The 17392-nt window shown below is 41.7% G+C and overlaps 9 protein-coding genes across 9 annotated transcripts; 3 read left to right on the top strand and 6 right to left on the bottom strand.

The window, feature by feature from the left end:
• Positions 1-51: 51 nt before the first annotated feature.
• Positions 52-2490, bottom strand: IRC8 (Irc8p; the record flags this gene model as incomplete). Its single annotated transcript, XM_447921.1, has 1 exon — positions 52-2490. The coding sequence occupies one exon, from the start codon at positions 2488-2490 to the stop codon at positions 52-54; it is 2439 nt and encodes an 812-aa protein (XP_447921.1).
• A 742-nt stretch (positions 2491-3232) lies between these two features.
• GVI51_J04807 (serine/threonine-protein kinase) lies at positions 3233-4252 on the top strand (the record flags this gene model as incomplete). Its single annotated transcript, XM_447922.1, has 1 exon — positions 3233-4252. One exon carries the CDS (start codon positions 3233-3235, stop codon positions 4250-4252), a length of 1020 nt encoding a protein of 339 aa, XP_447922.1.
• Positions 4253-4408: 156 nt separating this feature from the next.
• Positions 4409-5428, bottom strand: PEP8 (retromer subunit PEP8; the record flags this gene model as incomplete). The annotated part of the gene is made up of 1 exon (XM_447923.1): positions 4409-5428. One exon carries the CDS (start codon positions 5426-5428, stop codon positions 4409-4411), a length of 1020 nt encoding a protein of 339 aa, XP_447923.1.
• Positions 5429-5957: 529 nt separating this feature from the next.
• On the bottom strand, positions 5958-7316 carry TIM54 (Tim22-complex subunit TIM54; the record flags this gene model as incomplete). Its single annotated transcript, XM_447924.1, has 1 exon — positions 5958-7316. The coding sequence occupies one exon, from the start codon at positions 7314-7316 to the stop codon at positions 5958-5960; it is 1359 nt and encodes a 452-aa protein (XP_447924.1).
• A 242-nt stretch (positions 7317-7558) lies between these two features.
• On the bottom strand, positions 7559-8227 carry LOG1 (Log1p; the record flags this gene model as incomplete). Its single annotated transcript, XM_447925.1, has 1 exon — positions 7559-8227. The coding sequence occupies one exon, from the start codon at positions 8225-8227 to the stop codon at positions 7559-7561; it is 669 nt and encodes a 222-aa protein (XP_447925.1).
• A 671-nt stretch (positions 8228-8898) lies between these two features.
• ZAP1 (Zap1p) lies at positions 8899-11040 on the top strand (the record flags this gene model as incomplete). The annotated part of the gene is made up of 1 exon (XM_447926.1): positions 8899-11040. The coding sequence occupies one exon, from the start codon at positions 8899-8901 to the stop codon at positions 11038-11040; it is 2142 nt and encodes a 713-aa protein (XP_447926.1).
• A 387-nt stretch (positions 11041-11427) lies between these two features.
• Positions 11428-13389, top strand: IKS1 (protein kinase IKS1; the record flags this gene model as incomplete). Its single annotated transcript, XM_447927.1, has 1 exon — positions 11428-13389. The coding sequence occupies one exon, from the start codon at positions 11428-11430 to the stop codon at positions 13387-13389; it is 1962 nt and encodes a 653-aa protein (XP_447927.1).
• Positions 13390-13508: 119 nt separating this feature from the next.
• Positions 13509-14744, bottom strand: YHC3 (amino acid transporter YHC3; the record flags this gene model as incomplete). Its single annotated transcript, XM_447928.1, has 1 exon — positions 13509-14744. The coding sequence occupies one exon, from the start codon at positions 14742-14744 to the stop codon at positions 13509-13511; it is 1236 nt and encodes a 411-aa protein (XP_447928.1).
• A 353-nt stretch (positions 14745-15097) lies between these two features.
• Positions 15098-16399, bottom strand: BNA3 (kynurenine--oxoglutarate transaminase; the record flags this gene model as incomplete). The annotated part of the gene is made up of 1 exon (XM_447929.1): positions 15098-16399. The coding sequence occupies one exon, from the start codon at positions 16397-16399 to the stop codon at positions 15098-15100; it is 1302 nt and encodes a 433-aa protein (XP_447929.1).
• Positions 16400-17392: the final 993 nt, after the last annotated feature.

Below are 17392 nucleotides of genomic sequence, written 5' to 3' on the forward strand. Positions count from 1 at the left end.
AATGCTAAAAGATGTACATAAGATATGCTTTACAAGTGGAAAAGTTAATCATTAAATATTGGGAACAGGTTCATTTAATGTATTCCATTTTTCTTTATCATATTCACTCATTGCCTGTTCTGGGTATCTTTCGGTTTCGTCTGAAAGCGAAGTCTCAATTGTACCTCCGCTAACCTCACGGAGCTCGGGATTAGGAATATTCACTTCAAATCTTGTTGTGTTGATGTTGTGAACTTGAAAGCTTGATTTACTGTTTTGGTTTGAAGGAAAGTCATACATAACATCAGTGGCTACACTATGGCGTCGTTGGTCCTGAGTCATTTGATCCCAGATAGTGCTATGTCTCCTGATATTGTTTTTAGTTGGTGAATTTCCATCGTTACCTTGTAAGGAGTGGATGTAACTGAAATCTATACTCTTATTCAGCTTATGCCCAATACTATTGTTATACTTCTGGTTAGAGTTCTTATTTTCCCATTTGGTTGGTGATCCGAAATCTGATAGATTAGAAAATGATAATTTTTGGCTTAGTCTCTGTCTTCTTTCTGATTTAGTTGGTGATGAGTGAATTGAGTTGTTGGGTAGTCTTGTTTGTGTAACCAAAGAATTCCCCCTCGAATGTCCCAGGAAACTTGCAATTTTACTGTAAGAGCGCTTGTGATTTAGGCTAGTATTGCCGCTCATGATAGATATGACTGATTTAGTTGGTGAATGTCTGGCTAGAACTTCATTGTTACCATAGGAGTCCAGAATGAATGATGATGAAAGATTCTGGTTCAAACTTTCTTCCATAATGCTATCATCAATGTTTTCTTGATGCTCTTCTTCTTTTAGGTATTCATCAAGGGCACTAATGGCATCGTCATTATTGTAAAACTCATTACTTACCTTGTTGGGACTGATAGGTGTTTCCACTATTGACTCCTCGTTAGATCCACTAATAGGTGCCATATATAACTTATCTTCAGACTCGACTGTATCCTTAGATGGGAAACTAAATCCTGATGATGTATTTATTCCTAGACCTACAAGCTGACTATTATTTTCGCTTTCTTGTAATGTTTCCAACTTTTTCAAATTTATATTGGATGAGTCCATGAAACTGTCCTGTGTAAATATTGGCAGTAGTAAACTCTTTGACTTTGTTCGCGAGGTATTTAGATAATCTTCTTTATTTTTTTCCCACATCTCCAGAGAAATATGACTAGGATAATTGACATGTTCGGTAGTTGGATAGTCATCATGAGCAAAAACATTATCATTTGGCCCTTCGATTGTATGGAGATCAAATTCGTCCAGGACATTAGAATGATTCGATGAAGTCTTCATTAGCATCTCTTCTTGTGGATGAGGAATGTCTAAAAGATTTACATGATCTGAGTTGACTTCAGGAGTTTTTGGAGCACTTGGGTTGATCCGTAGGTAAGGCGGCAGTAGCATATTATCAAATCTTCCAATTGCACTTCTTTCCACTTCCATCTGTGGTGAATTTTGGATTGATAGTTGCTCATTCCGATTATGAGCAAGATCCAGTATTAATGAGTATGAGCTATTTTCATGCTTGGACTCCTTGTCCGAATTATTACCTACAAAGGGTATGAGTCCCTTGGAAAGACCAGATATGTCGGAGAGGATTGTTCCTCTTTTATTTGTGGTATGCAAATCTGTTTGTGAGTCATTTTCTACTTGGAGTGGTAATGCTTTGGGTACTGTTTTCCTGCCTTTAAATCTCACATGCAAAGTCTTGAATTGTCGTAGCAATCTCTTCCGTCTTCTCTTTGTCATTTGTGTCTCGGATGTATTGTTTAAGTTGGCTATATTCACTAAAGGATGTCTTATCACAGACCCGCCAGAAAGTGCGCTTGAGTCGTACCTTGTCCGAGTTACATTCGGGTCCGTCACTACAGTGACGCTATTAAGTGCATTTCTGCCATCCAAGTTTTGGTTTGCGTCTCTCGTAGGGACATTTGTGGTTATCTCCATGCCCGGTGTCAAAGTCTGTGCAGAGTTTTTCATCGGTATAAATTTTTCTGGGTCGCTGACCAATTTAGTACTGTCTTCCAGCGGTAAGTTTTCTTGATCACCAATTGGTGGTTGCTGCTTATTGATTTGCGCGCCGATGCTCAGCCCGCTCACTAGCAATTTCAATACCAATAACGACTGGAAAGAGGTCAGCACCCGCTGAGAGCTGTGGTTGATAGCGGCCATGAAACTCGCCTGGTTAGTCCTGTGAAACACATACACCGACGCCCACAGCGTTATCATCTCCAAGGAGAACGACACCAGTAGCCCAGAACCATTCAGCGCCGCGAGCTTCGCACCGCACACTGCACTCAAAAAAGCGGCTATACCATACAAGTACGTCGCACACACAATAACGGTCAGGGCACCTGTAATCGACCTGATCTGTGCGAGCAGCGCAATCACCATAGACCCGCATGCGAATGACACCGCACTGGCCAGCATGAGTAGCATCCGCGATCCTTGCATTGCTTGGCCCCCTTCCAAAAGAAACTATACAATACACAATAATTTAATCTAGCTCGTTATATACAGAAGCCACTTGAACCTCTTGAAGCTGCCTTCTCTAACACTAGCTCATCGACATTATTTATATTTACCCATTACCCTTTTAGGAAAAATCTTTAAATTTCACAATGGTTGTCCCTTAGACCCAACTCCCAGTGAAATTTCTGAAATTTCTAACATCTTTGAAATCTTCATGAAGTCTGTGAAGTTCTCTGATACTTATGAGCAAGGTCTCTCTCATGGCTTCACCCCCAGGACTTGTATCCCCAGGCTAGTGATACTTCCCAGAGACTAGCTCTCTCCCGTTTTTACGTTTAGGTCGCTGTCTTGCACTACCGGATCAGACAGAAAGCATATTAAGCTACTGTGTATGGTGTGTGTGGGGGGAGGGCGATGATGGGATGGATAAAACAAAACTACACCATAGACGCAAAGCCACTCTCGGTTCAAATTTTTGTTGCCATGCATCACATATCTTTCGCAATATATCTGCTTCTAACGGAATATAGCTGTGATGCAGCAATATTGCGTAAGAGTGTTAAAGCAAAAAAAGGAATGTGCTGTCTAGGCAACGAACGGATCCTTAGTGGAGATTATGAAAAAAAAATTAATCAGAATTAATTACGATTTACACTATATAATGGCAAGATGGCGATGAGCTTCTCATATATTTTCTGTATAGAAGAGGTTGAGCCTGGTAACGATGGTGATAGCTGTTGCAGATCAGAGGCCTCGCGGGTTCAGAAGTGCCTTCTCGGGGATTTTCTCTAAGACCGACAAGAGGGCCACTGGTAAGAAACTGGCAGCCGATGCCCTCAGTTTGAACTCGAAGGCTATCAAGTTTGCCAAGGGTACCACTTGCGATGTCGTGGTCTCTCTGGACAAGAAGACTGGCCAGACGGTTGCGAAGAAAGTTTACAATACCGATCGGGATCCGTCAAAGGATTATAGGGACTACATGGTCACAGTTTTGAGAAATGAGTATGATATCCTTGTGACTCTGCGTAAATCCAAGTACGTGGTGAACGTGTATGACCTGGATATATCGAAACGCACCATCAAGATGGAATTCCTGCCGTTCAGTCTCAGCAGGGTACTGTCAATGGACTTGTCGCCGAGCCTCCAGGAGAAGAAATGCTACTTTCTCCAAATTTGCGAAGCTGTACAGTATTTGCACTCTAGAGGCATAGTCCACAGAGACCTGAAACTGGAAAATATAATGCTGTGTGCAGATGCCTGTCAGATAAAGCTCATCGATTTCGGTGTCGCGGTGAACAGGCAAGACCCACAATCACTGACTACAGCATGTAAAGGCATGTGCGGTACAGAAGCATTAATGGCACCTGAAGTGTTAGGCAGCATATCCTATGTCGGCGAGTATGCTGACTGTTGGTCCGTCGGGATAATAATGTTCCAGATCTTCAACATTTCTAATGACTCAGTTAGATGGAAACCTCGTTACCCTTGGGAATCAGCAAGGTTTTCAAATAGCATTTACAAGATTTATTCAGAAGAAGCAGACACTAGTGTTGTACTAACCAATCTAGAAGACGACGAAGATTTGAAAGAGCTTATCTTGCTGTTTTTACACATCGATTCCTTGAAGCGACTGACTATGAAGAAAGCACTAGAGAGTAAATTTTTGGCATCAATTAAAGGTGTTAAACATAGCCACGACAGAACTCTCAGAGTTTGCAATAAAGTTTTTCAGCTAAAACATTAATTAGCATGATATCACACTCATCCAGCTAGGTGGTTAACTGTAATGAATTCGCATACTCTTCTAATAGTCTTCTTTATACATATTTGAGACGTTAAGTATTTTATATTCCTTATTTTAAAAAATTGCATTAAATTTTGAAAGCATCTTTAGTAGCTACTATTGTCTTGTCCTGTACAATATGATTTCCGATTGCTTAAAGTATCTTCTCCCATCCTCATCAATTATTACCAAGCTTAAATAGTTCTTGACATTGAATTGATTATTGGACATTGTAGGCGTTAGGCTATATCCGCCTAAAAATAGTCTTATCGGAATAGTCTCTCCTTTTACTGGAGAACCATCCATTATTTCATATCGTACTGCTGTAGTATCGGTCAGTGTATTTCCGGTATGAATACCAGCAGACTCTCTAGTTATTAGACTTATTTCCATATGCTTTATTTTAAGTCTTGTTAACAAAAAGTATATTCTACCAACTATTACATCTTTCAAACTAAACTCAGCTTTCGAGTACTCGAATTCAATATGTAAACAGTTTTCAATACCAATATCAAGCTTAACTGGTTTTTTGAACGCTTCAACTTTGTTTTTGTCACTGTTCTCTCCTTCTGAAGTATCTGTATTAATCAGATTGGTGTTTTCAATAATGGGCTTCGAAAGGTCGTTATATAGATAAACCCAAAGCCTTTTCATTTTTGACACATCTGCGGACTTCCTAATTACTGTGACTTTCACAGCGTATGTCACGTCAACATTTTTGCCGGTATAGGACTCATACTGTTTGTTTATGTCTTTGAACAGAAAAGGGAATGTCTTTGTATGTTGTAGTTCACCAGGTGGACAAAGGTCGTAACTCAGTGTTAAAAATTGGTCAACACATTTCTTATTAACATCCGTACTCGTACCAAAAGAAGACTGTGAATTAGATTTCCCAGATCCAACACCATTGACCATATCAATTGACCCTATCACTGACACTTTCACCCCCAAATGCTCAACTCTCCTACCATCTCGAACTCTCATGGTAATATTACCACTAATAGATTCCCCATCTTCGAACAACGGATAACTCTCCTTAAGAGTCTTGGAGTTGCTAGTATTTGTCACATCCACATGCTTCCTGGTTTCTTCACCATCTAACTGTATTTCAATATCCACAGGTGACTTGAAGAACATCGTACAAGTTGGAGGTGTATTTGGTTCGATGGCAATCTTATCTGTGCAACTTCCGGATGACTATTTATAAATTAGCAAATGAAAAACAAGTAAAGTTGATTTAAACTTTTACCTTTATTGCCTGCTTCAGCTATCGACAATGAATAGCTTGGAACTCACACCGGTCATCCACTGCTATTTCATCCAGTACTTATTGCTGTCCAAGAAGCCTTACGCCCTTTATAATTGAGCGATTCACTGTGCATGAACCTTGTTCTGAAGAAGCCGGGTAAATTCTAGTTATTTCGCCATCAGATCGCAGGAATAGCGATATTAGTATAATCTATCTGAAAGCAAAAAAGCCTTCCTACCCGGGATGCCACGTATTGCAACTAATTTCTATTGATGCTAACAATGATTAAGTAACTATGCTATTATACTATCTTTTATTTGTTTAGATGAGAGATGGTTTTATATACAGAAAAATGCATTACCCCAGCAATAAAAAAAAAAGTGAGTGCAATACATTGAAAAAGCCCAAAGTACTAATCTACTCTTTAGTATCTTTGGTGGTATGTTTTGGTAGTTCAAAGACATGCATCTTCGAGACCACTCTTTGATCCTGTACTAATTCCTGAGTCCATTCACTGTTTTTCTCAATTCCGGTTTTCACCCATTGCTTAGGCCAGTCCGATTCTTCTTCTAGTGCCAAGTTTATATGTTTATCAGGTTCATATTTGACAATATGTTCCTGCTTCACCAAGTTGGAGGCTTCACGGCATACTTCATCAACAAAGAATCTTCTTTGGTAGAATCTGTAGATTCTTTCTGGGATTGTGAGGAAACCGATCAAGTTTGGTACTGGGATAACTAGCACAGGTTGGTGCAGCAGTGATGGAACGTTAGTCTTCGGATCTTTCAGTAAAGCATCTTTTTCAAGCACTGGCTCGACCTCTGGCGGTATTGGCGTGTCATGGAACGCTGTTCTCAGTAAATACGGTTTCAGCACTCTTGATTTTTCTTCATCAGGTTCATCTTTTCCTTCCTCATTTTCTGTATCTTTTCCTTCTACTTCCACTTTATCAGCGCTTTCCAGTGTTGTTTCGACCATTGTTTCCACGGCAGTTTCTACGGTAGTTTCTACATTATCTCCGTCATTCATGGACTTCAATTTAGAGCCCATTTCGACCTCCTGTGTTGTCTCCTCAGGTGGATCCAGAGGACCCAATAAACCTTCATGTAAGCCAGTGATATACTCCTTGTATGCACCTCTTCCGACACAGACAACGCCACCTGCCAGGACTGGATCAGCTACTAAAGAATCAGTCTGCACAATAGTGTCCAGTTTCGGAACTTTAGTATAAATGCCCATGACATTACGGAAATCGAAATCTGCCTTAAACTGTCTCGCTTGCTCTGGGTCAAATTTTTGTTCTTCTTCAGGGTCCTTTGCGTGTGGTTTCTTGAAGATCGACAACAAGGAGTCCCCACTATTTCCTTGTTGCTCATTATCAGCTTCCAGCAACTCTCTTCGCAGTTGCCTTATCCTTGACGCAACTTCTGACCTGATAATTCCTTGTCTATCCTCCTCTATGACTTCGTAATCCAAGCCCGCATAGTACAACACCGGCTTGATGTACCTTCTCCAGATCTTCAGCGATGTCTCGAGGTAATCGTTCGGTGGTGGTGCGATGAACACGGTGATCTTTCTTGGCGACTTGTTCACGTCGCAATGCTGCAACGACAAAGGCTTCACCTCGTCACAGTACCTGCTGATAATCTGCCTCTGCTGGTACTTGTCGTAACCCACACCACCCAGCGAGCCGGCCAGCACCGTCCAGAAGATTGTCCAGTTCCGCGAGGGCAACTTGAAGTTGCCCAACCCAAGAGCCTTCAAAGCGGGATTCATTCAAGTTATGTGTGTGTGTGTGTCTCTCTCTCGCTATCTCGCTCTATCTCTACAGCATCCATCCACTGTGTCCCCACTTATTGCCATAAGCAATGTCTTTTCTGCATGAATTTCTATCTTAAGCAAGTTTTTTTTTGGTTTGAATTGTTGGGACGCCAGGGTAAACACATAATACGGGTAGGGGCTCCTCTATTCCTAGTGCGAGTTCCATATTACATAGGCTATTTATTTTACATACAGGTTTACAACCCTTCGTCGGACCACTTCAAGTTGAACCGCCCTTCTGGGACTTTGTAGTTGACGATGAGGTCGATAGCCTCCTGCGGCGTGGAGGCCACTTGCAAGATGCTGCCGTTGGCCTCGCTGATGAACCCCGCCGCGATGGCGTCCCGGAAGAACCGCAGCAGCGCGTCGAAGTAGCCGTTGGTGTTCAGCACCACCACCGGCTTGTTGTGGATCCCCAGCTGCGACCAAGTGACGCACTCCAGCAGCTCCTCCAGCGTGCCGAACCCGCCGGGCAGCGCCACGAACGCATCGCTCATAGACGCCATCAGCCGCTTCCTGGTGTGCATGTCCGGCACCACCGTGGTCTCACCGTAGTCGCTCGACACCACCGTGGTACCATTGACAGGCTCGCTGTACTCCTCCTGCTCCTGCTCCTGCTCTTGCCCAGCGCCACCACCATCGCTACGTTCCTTGGCCACCAGCGCATCCGGGATGATCCCATGCACCGAGCCGTCCTTGCTGGGGCCCATGGCACCGCGGGCCACCCCGCCCATCAGCCCAGTGGTGCCCCCGCCGTACACCAGCGACCACCGTCTCGCGTGGATCAGCGCGCCCAGCTCCTCCGCAGCAGCTACGAAGCTCTTGTCCCCGCTAGCCGAACCGCAATAAACACAAACGCTCTTCATTCTTCCTCTGTGCCCTGACGCCTTCCCACCTTCCAACTACAACTTACAAGTTACAAGTATTACACGTCCTGCAAATTTATTTTTCTTCGACTGGAAGGACCGCACCACGGGAGGGACAACAGGGAACAGAAGGGGACAGGAGAGTACAGGGGACAACAGGAGAGGGACAAATGCAAGAGGGACAAATCGTCGGTGTTATAAAGTTTAACAAAATGCGTACAAAAACTTGCACAAAGCAGTTGCACAAGCCGCGCAAGAAGTATCCCCCCCCCCACACACACACACACACGGGAAGGCACCAACGTCCCAAAAGAAATTAGATCTCGGAGATACCCGGAATGACCCCCCCAGATCTCAACCCCCAGATCTCAACCCCCAACCCTCAGCGGCTAAACCCACAAAAAAGAAATAAAAATTTCTGGGGTTTCTACAAATCACTTCACACTAACACATGGTACCGTACATGATAACACTGTTTCTTCTCACTTTTTTTGATAACCCTTAGGGTGGATGTATAATGCTGTTGATTGTGGTGGGAGATGCTTTTGGGCTCATCGCTTCGCTAACTCTTACCAAATAGCTGGATAAAAAGTGTGTGATCCATAATTGAGTATAAAAAGGACTACAAAAGCTAAGAAACTACAGACCGGCTTGGGTACAAGAGGATAACGATGGTGGAAGGAGTAGTGCACGGGCATATACACAACAGCGAGCGGTACACGTATGTGCATGGGCATGTGCATCATGACTCGGAGGAGTGTGAAGGGTTCGAGGACTGCCGGGTGCCGGGTATGAACATGCTGAACTTGAACATGGGTATGAATATGGGGATGAATATGAGCACGAATATGGATTTGCAAGCGATGCAGGTGCAAGCTAATCCACACGCACATCCACATGCACATGCACAAGCGCAGATGTTCCACGAGTACAACAGCGCGAGCAGCAGCGGTGCGAGTTCTCCCGTGCAGTGTTGTAACCCGAATATCCTGGAGATATGTTGTGACTTGGATCACCCTGTGTCGAACCAGATTGGTGCCACGGGTGGCTCTGCAGGCTCTGCGGGTTCTACAGGTTCTACAGGTTCTACAGGCTCTGCTGGCTCGGCGGGCTCGGCGGGCCACTCGGGGCCAGGGTCGGCCTCGATGACGAACAACGCTATGTCTCTGAACACAGCCAGCTCTGTCTTCACTAATGACTTCAGCAAGGACATGATGATATTCACGGATAACGCACTCACGCAGCTGGCGAACACAGGCACCGCTACAGCGACGAACACCACAACAACCGCATCCACTTCGCCGATAGGGACGAGGAACGACACCGCAGCGGGAAACGAGGACGAAGACATGAAAATACTGCAGGACCTCTGCAACATATCCCAGCTTTACGAACTCCCCATGGCCAAACACATCAACCACCACCACCACAACCATGGAAACGTTGTGAACTTGCTTGAGGACACACACCTCTGTGGTGGCGGAGACGCAAACCAAAACGCAAACAGTGGTGACGGCCACGCCTGCGACGGATCACACCAAACAGATGCGCCTTGCACTGGCAATTGCACTTCCGGTAAACCACACCACCACCACAGGATACAGGTTCACCCACACGACATGAAGGAGTATAAACCACATAGAAAGAGGCGGAAGCTTGTGGAGTCGCCGATGTTCGGCTCACGGAAACTGGTGATGTCGCCACAGCCGTTGACATCCCACGATAGGCATATCCCTGCCGACTTCAACGACCTGAACACCAACACAATCAACTTCAACTGGAACTTCAGGGACGACGACGACATCCACTGTCAATGGGACGATTGTGGTGAAACGTACACAACATTGTTTGACCTACAGAGACATATGCTCAAGGACCACATCACTAACGAGGATAAACACAACATTTTCAATGGAGAGAGCGAACACCTCTCGCATTGTCAATGGAAGGACTGTGAGTTCAAAGGTGGTGACATTTGCTCCTTGGTGAACCACATCAATGATGAACACGGTATCCACTTTGAGATAAATGTTCTAGAGAACGACACATCGGTATCTAACAGCTCTGCTCCATCATGTGCATCCTCAATAAAATCATCTCTGCACTTCGACTCTCCTCACCCTGATATCAGATCAATGAGTAGTCCCGTGATGATCAAAGCTGAGCAAGAGAACGACCTAAATAACTCGAATAGCACAAGGACTAGAGCTAGGCAAAGGGTGAGTAGGAGCAAAAAACTGCCAGAGCCCACAAAGCCTGACGAGACAGAATTCTGCTGTAAATGGGCCGGTTGTAACGAAAGGTTCAAATCCGCTGGTGATCTAAATGATCACTTGGAAGAAATGCATTTAACAAAGGGGAAATCACAATACACTTGTGAATGGGAAGGTTGCAACAAGACCTTCAGCCAGAGACAAAAGCTGGTGCGGCATTTGAAAGTACATTCAAAGTACAAACCATACCAATGCCCACAGTGCCAAAAATGCTTCTCAACAGAAGATACACTAAACCAACATAAGAGAGTTCACTCTGGCGAGAAGCCTTACGAGTGCCATATATGCCACAAACGATTTGCCATCTCAAATTCATTGAAAATACATATCAGAACTCACACGGGTGAGAAACCACTGAAGTGCAAAGTGTGCGGCAGGTGCTTCAACGAGTCCTCAAACCTCAGTAAGCACATGAAAACCCACATGAAGAAATACTTTTGTAGCCAATGTTCCCGAAGTTTTGATACATTGGAAAAATATAAAGCTCATGAGCTGAGGTCTCACCCGAAAACAATAAAGGACCAGCAGATTGCCACCTAGATGTGTTTAAAACGGACACCTACTGCACCTCTGTTTGTCCTTTTTTTTTTTTTACCATAGCATTGCCCATTCACTATACTGTACATAGTCCAATAAATATATAGACATAACTCCAACTCGTCCCAAAAGAAATATCCATCTTATGCATCTTCTCGTGTATTGAATGCCATTATCCCAACCCATTGTTGTTCACTATCAGGTCCAGTTAATGGCAACCGATGCTCTGCTTCTCGCTGTGATCAACGCTCAGAACGACTCAAGAAAAGGCCGATGCCCTTTACCAATCTAGGAACAATGGAGGGGGGATGCTTACTACATAAACGGATTTAATGGATTGCACCGGGTGAGAGCACCAGGTTAGACAAGACACCATTAAGCTATGGAAGTATGAGTTTAGTTCCATACAAGGAAGGTTCCATTATTTTGAATGATCCAAGCTCGCGGTCACTGGCCATTGTTGATCCTAAAATAGGGTCTGTTGCGATATATAAGCAGATCAATGCGAGAGTAGAGCATCTAAGGAGTGATCGGAGGTCGTCGGTGGAGTCTATAGCTTCGTATATGTGCCCGCACTGTGGCACTGAGGTGCATTTGAGTAATGATGAGGGTTATGGCTCTTCAGCGAGGAAGGCGAGGAAGGAGAATACGAATAGACGGAATGTATCCCCGGATTTTGACCCCGATGATTTGAGTAATTATAATATGCTATCGACCACCACGGGATCGAGTGCATACTTTAGGCTGTTGCAGAGGAATCATCAGTTTTACGCAATACAAGATGGTGAACAAACTGAGAACAGCCACATACCGGATGACATGTTCATACCTGGATATTTCCATAAGTTCTTTGACATTTTAGAACCCCTAGGAAATGGTGCCCGCGGATCAGTCTACAAAGTTGTTCATAAGTTGGGATCTACACCTCTAGGCACATATGCGCTGAAGAAAATACCCATTGGTAACGACGATGAATGGTTTAAGAAATGTATTCGTGAAGTAAAGATTTTGAGCTCTTTGAAACATACTTCTGAGAATTTGATAACATATAACCATGTCTGGATGGAGATGGATGCTTCTGTTGGGCACGTTCAGAGTCTTGATGGTAGTAGCACAGGTATGGTAGGTGACGTGCCATGTATGTTTATTCTTCAGCAATATTGTGCTGGAGGTAACTTGGAGGATTGCATAAACAATGTCGTTTTTGAAAAGAACCCTGAACTGATATCTATTGAAGAAAGAAAAAAAAGATTTAGAGAAAGGCATGGGCAGAAATCCTCAGGTAGTGCAAAAGCTGGTCTTTCTACATTACAAATTCTATCGATATTGCATGATATAGCCAGTGGACTAAAGGAATTGCATAATTCTGGGCTTATTCATAGAGATTTGAAACCTTCTAATTGTTTACTTCTGTCCCCTTACAAGCATAACGATGAAGAGAGAGTATTTCCTACCGTTGTGATCGGTGATTTTGGAGAGAGCCAGATGAAAGGTGAATATAGAACAGCAACTGGCTGTACAGGTACCATGGAATTTACAGCTCCGGAATTGATCATTGAAAATTGTGATTCCAATTCGAATAGTCAATACCATGAGTTCTCTTTTCAATCTGACATGTACTCCCTTGGTATGATTGGTTACTTCGTGATATTTGGAGAATTGCCATTTGGTAGTGAGTTAGATATTCCGGAAATTAAAAATTGTATAAAAGCTCTCAATATTGACAAAACTTATATGGTGAAGAAGCATAGAGAGATGAGATTGAAAGATATAGATTACCGAATATTTGATGTTTTGCAACTACTTCTCAGTTCTAAGGAATCGATTAGGCCATCTGCAATTGAAGTCGAAAGTATCTTTGAAAAGTTAATTGGACTGAATATTAAACATGATGATAACGAAAAATTGGCATATGATTATTCCTCTAAAGACAAACTGGAAAAATCAGATGTTCTATATGAACAACCAGATGGTATTAATATTGGTAAACTGGAAGAATTCCAAAGTAGTGATAAGGGTTCGGCTTCCACGAACGAAGCTTATTTCCAAATTGCCTCTCTACCCGCAACTCCAAGGCTAGCTTTGCCTAATCTTATTGATAGACAACAAGTGTCAGATTCAACTAAGATAAATTTAACGAATATCACATTGAGAGGGTTGATCTTTGTCTTTGCTGCATTAGCGTATTATAGATATGCATTAACTGTAAATGCTATAAACCCTCAAGTTATGCATAGTTTCTTTTGGTCATCCACTTTTATGGCATTGAGCTTTGTTGATAATCAGAGGTTTTTATTCTGTATTTTTATTATTCAATTTATCATCTCATTGAGAGCAATGTTTTTATATTGATGAATAAGTAGTATATATGGCTAGAAAGTATATCTGCGTCTATATATAAATATATGCAATCATTTAATAGAAACTAAGAAATTAATAACACTATATAACTAGAATTTCTCAGTTGCTTTTTATTCCATCCTGCACCATGGTCTACCAGTGCTAACTTGATGGTTACAAATAGTAGGCTCTAAACCTAATCCTACCAAAGCTGCAATAAAGACGCCTAATGAATCTGCAATGGACACCGCACCCAGTGAGAACTCTCTTTTGTCCATATCGACCTCCTCCAGCACATTCAAGAAGGTATTCACATAAGAGCTCCCTCCAAGGAGGCCTTCATAGAATATTAGTATCATTATTGGCCACGGTGTGTGCACAATATATATCCAAGCCTGTAAAATAGTTAGGACTAAATTGAGTCCTTGAAGTGCACTGAGAAAGTACAAATTGTGCATTCGGAATTTGTGTGCTAATGATCTTGAAATGAAAACACCTAACTGATAAAGTGTTCCATAAGTGACATACATGTCTCTATATTTGTTGAAGAATGGAGGTAAGCCACGACTATCAAGAGGAAACAACAGAGTAGGACTTACGGCCTGGTTGATAAGATATTCAAACAGATACACTGAACTCAATGGTAACATATAAGGGACCACAAGAGCCTTCAAGTTAACACAAGTACTCTTAAAGTGGTCAATTGAACTTACAAAAATATTCTGCTCTTCGGTCTTGGATAGCCTGATACTTTCATTAAATGTATCTGTTTGTAGTGCATTTGAATTGCTGTTTCGAATCAAAGTTTCTTCACCTGAACTTGAGATGCTATCATACTCAATTTGAGTGGTATCTAACTTAAAATACAAGAGAAATGCAAATGGTAATATTGTGAAGCTTAATAAGGACAATCTGATGGGAAGTTTGAATATCGATGTTAACAGCATATAAACGCTACTTCCAACTATTCCTGCACCACCGGTACCCGATGACCATCCATTTAGTGCATTTTCCTCAAAAAAATGGGATAATTGTAAAAAGGAAACCTCACCAAAACCTGAAGATACAGAAGCCATAGCAATCCCTATCATGCACAGCAGTAGAGATTTTCCAGAAACAAATATCATTCCAATACAACTTAAGGCGATCAACGCGTATATTCTCATAGTATAAGGGATGGACTTTATAAAGAATGGTGCGGTGACTTTTATCAATAGCGATGGTGTTATGTCCATTAATAATACCAGAGTCTTGGGCACCTTCGGACCCACAATGTCTACCGCAGCGGAAAGAATAACAACATACAAGACATTGTTCACTAAACCAAATATCCAAAAGAACGCATAGACCCTTTGCTTGCTATTCATTGTTCAAGAACACATCAGATTTTATACTAGCAGCTCCTTCTCATCAAGTCAAACTGGTTATTCTACTGACTCAATGTATACACTCTTGTTGGAACTTTTATTCTAAGTGACTAATATGGTGAGCTCATCGATGTCATTTTTCAGCTTTTAAGCAGCCCATATTCGCGATAATGAAAATTTAAGGCTAAATGAGTTTATAGTTGCAAGTAACTACTATAATGAAATGTCGATATTGTATTTGTTCTATCTATTATCTCTAGTATTTAAGGTCTATAATACTATTAGCTAGGGATGTGATATTGGCCTCACCCAAGTTGTGTGGTTTTAGGTATCTATATCTATACTTTCTTGGTTCATAAATAATCTTTTAGGAGTTGGAATCTCTCAGCAGCTTTAGCTAAATATTCATCTTCTTTGCATACAGCAAACCTCAGCAAAGTTTCGGCATCTTTCTCGTGTTCTTTAATGTAGAATTCTGTGGGTGGGATAGCTACAATTCCAATTTCATTGATTAGCCAGTATGAAATTCTGAAGTCCTTTGCCTTCTCCAACAATTCTTCTGGGTAGACGTAGTCCTCTGGTATCTTAACCTTTGAGAAATCTACAAGAATGAAATAAGTACCTTCTGGCTGTGTATAGTTAAGACCCAATTTATCAAATGCAGTGGTTAAAATTTCGAATTTCTTCCTATACTCTTCTCTCATCTTAGGAAAGTAATCGATCTTCAAAGCGTGTTCAATAGAGCCAGCACAAGCCTCCTGTAATGGCGATGGTGACGCAAAGCAAATTCTGGTATGAGCTTTTGAAACATAGTTCAGCAGTTGGTCGTTTTTTGAAATAATCCAACCAATTCTCCAGCCTGTAGCGGCAAAAGATTTGCCTGCAGATCCCACAGTTAAGGTCAAGTTAGCGATGTCCTCATTAATATTTGCAATCCTTGGGAAACTCTCAGTGAAGTATAAATGCTCATAAACTTCATCCGAAATTACCACAGTGTTATGTTCAACACAAAGCTGGGCTAATTTAGTCAATTCTTGCTCTGTGAACACTTTACCGATCGGGTTATGAGGAGTGTTGATAATCACAGCTTTAGTCTTGTTATTAAAGGTCTTCTCTAATGCATCCCAATCAATTTGCCATTCATCACCAGTAGTGTTGCGTGTCTTCATTTCCTTAGGAGGATGAATAGGCACATAGCGCACGACACCACCACATAGTTCTATGTTTGGGATGTACTGGTCAAAGAAAGGTTCAAAAACAATAACCTCATCGCCGGCATTCAAAATACCCATGAGACACGAAAGTATACCTTCGTTGGCACCTGTTGTGACCAGCACATTCTGGTTGTCTATGAAGTCTCCAAAAACAGGCTTGTACAACTCGACCAAAGACTTAATCAAGGATGGTCTACCTCTTGTAGGGGAGTACTGGTTCACCAAGGGCACGTCTAGGGCAGACTTGGCTGCATTAATGGCAAATTGCGGTGGTGAGTACGAGAAGAAACCCTGTCCTAAATTGATCAACTCTCGTCCCTCGCTCTTCCCTACTGCAGAAGCAGCAAATTCATTGGTGAGCGTCCACACATCCTTCGAAGTGTTCTTCTGGAAATACTTATTTGGTGTTATCTTAGTCATTCTGTTCAAAGTCCTTTTCATATGTGGCTCTCTCTACCTTGAAAACAACTAACGCAATGAAAGTAACTTAGAAAATTGAATGTAGTATTACAATACAGCATCAATTGATAGCTTTATATGATCAAAGAATTCAGGATCCTCTTGAAATCTAAAGTGTAATTGAAGTGAAATTATTGCGTCGAAATCATCCTCCGATAGAAATCAAGAACCATCCCAACAGCCACCACACCTTTCAGTGTAGTGATGTTGAAGCATTTATAAAACTGTGTGAATTATCATCAATAAGAACAGGAGTGACAGAGACACTTAGTGACACTCAGTGACACTCAGTGACACTCAACGAGATGTGGATAAAGTAATCATCTGGAAAGTCATATGAAGACTGGTATTTGAATGCCAACATATAATTGCTTAAGATAGTCGACTATCTACAAGCTGGTGCAGGGCATAAGCTTATAGCCATTCGATATTAATTAGAGCTTTGGCTATGATTGTGTATCATTGAAGGATAAATAGATATATAATATTTCTGATGTTCTTGTAAGCTCACTAGCTGAATTTATTCAAGTTGTGGAACCATTTGACCAAAACATAAAATTTGAAGAATAATATATAGTAAAAAATGGAAAATTGTAAGCATATTGTAGTATGCAGATTTAAGGTTGGCCAATAGCCCATAATTACTTTCTTCCATAGAGATTTAAAAACAGAAAACACAAATAGGAATTAATATAGATATAAAGTGTCTTAATTCTTATTGAAAATACGAAAAAAAATATATATTGATATTGAGATGCCCAGTATTGAAATAATATTAAATCATAGGCCCTTTCGAATAAAAGATAGATACAAAAACGTTCATAATAAAATCATAATGAAATAGAAAATAGAAAATGGAAGACAAAAAAAGAGAAGAAGGGCTGCTCATTATTGAGCAACCTCAAGAAAGTTTTGCTGTTGACTCACTTCTTTGATGATAGCAAAGCAATGAACTAAGCGACAAAATCATCTCAA

This window comes from Nakaseomyces glabratus, chromosome J, assembly GCF_010111755.1.
Source record: "Nakaseomyces glabratus chromosome J, complete sequence".
NCBI classification, from domain to species: domain Eukaryota; kingdom Fungi; phylum Ascomycota; class Saccharomycetes; order Saccharomycetales; family Saccharomycetaceae; genus Nakaseomyces; species Nakaseomyces glabratus.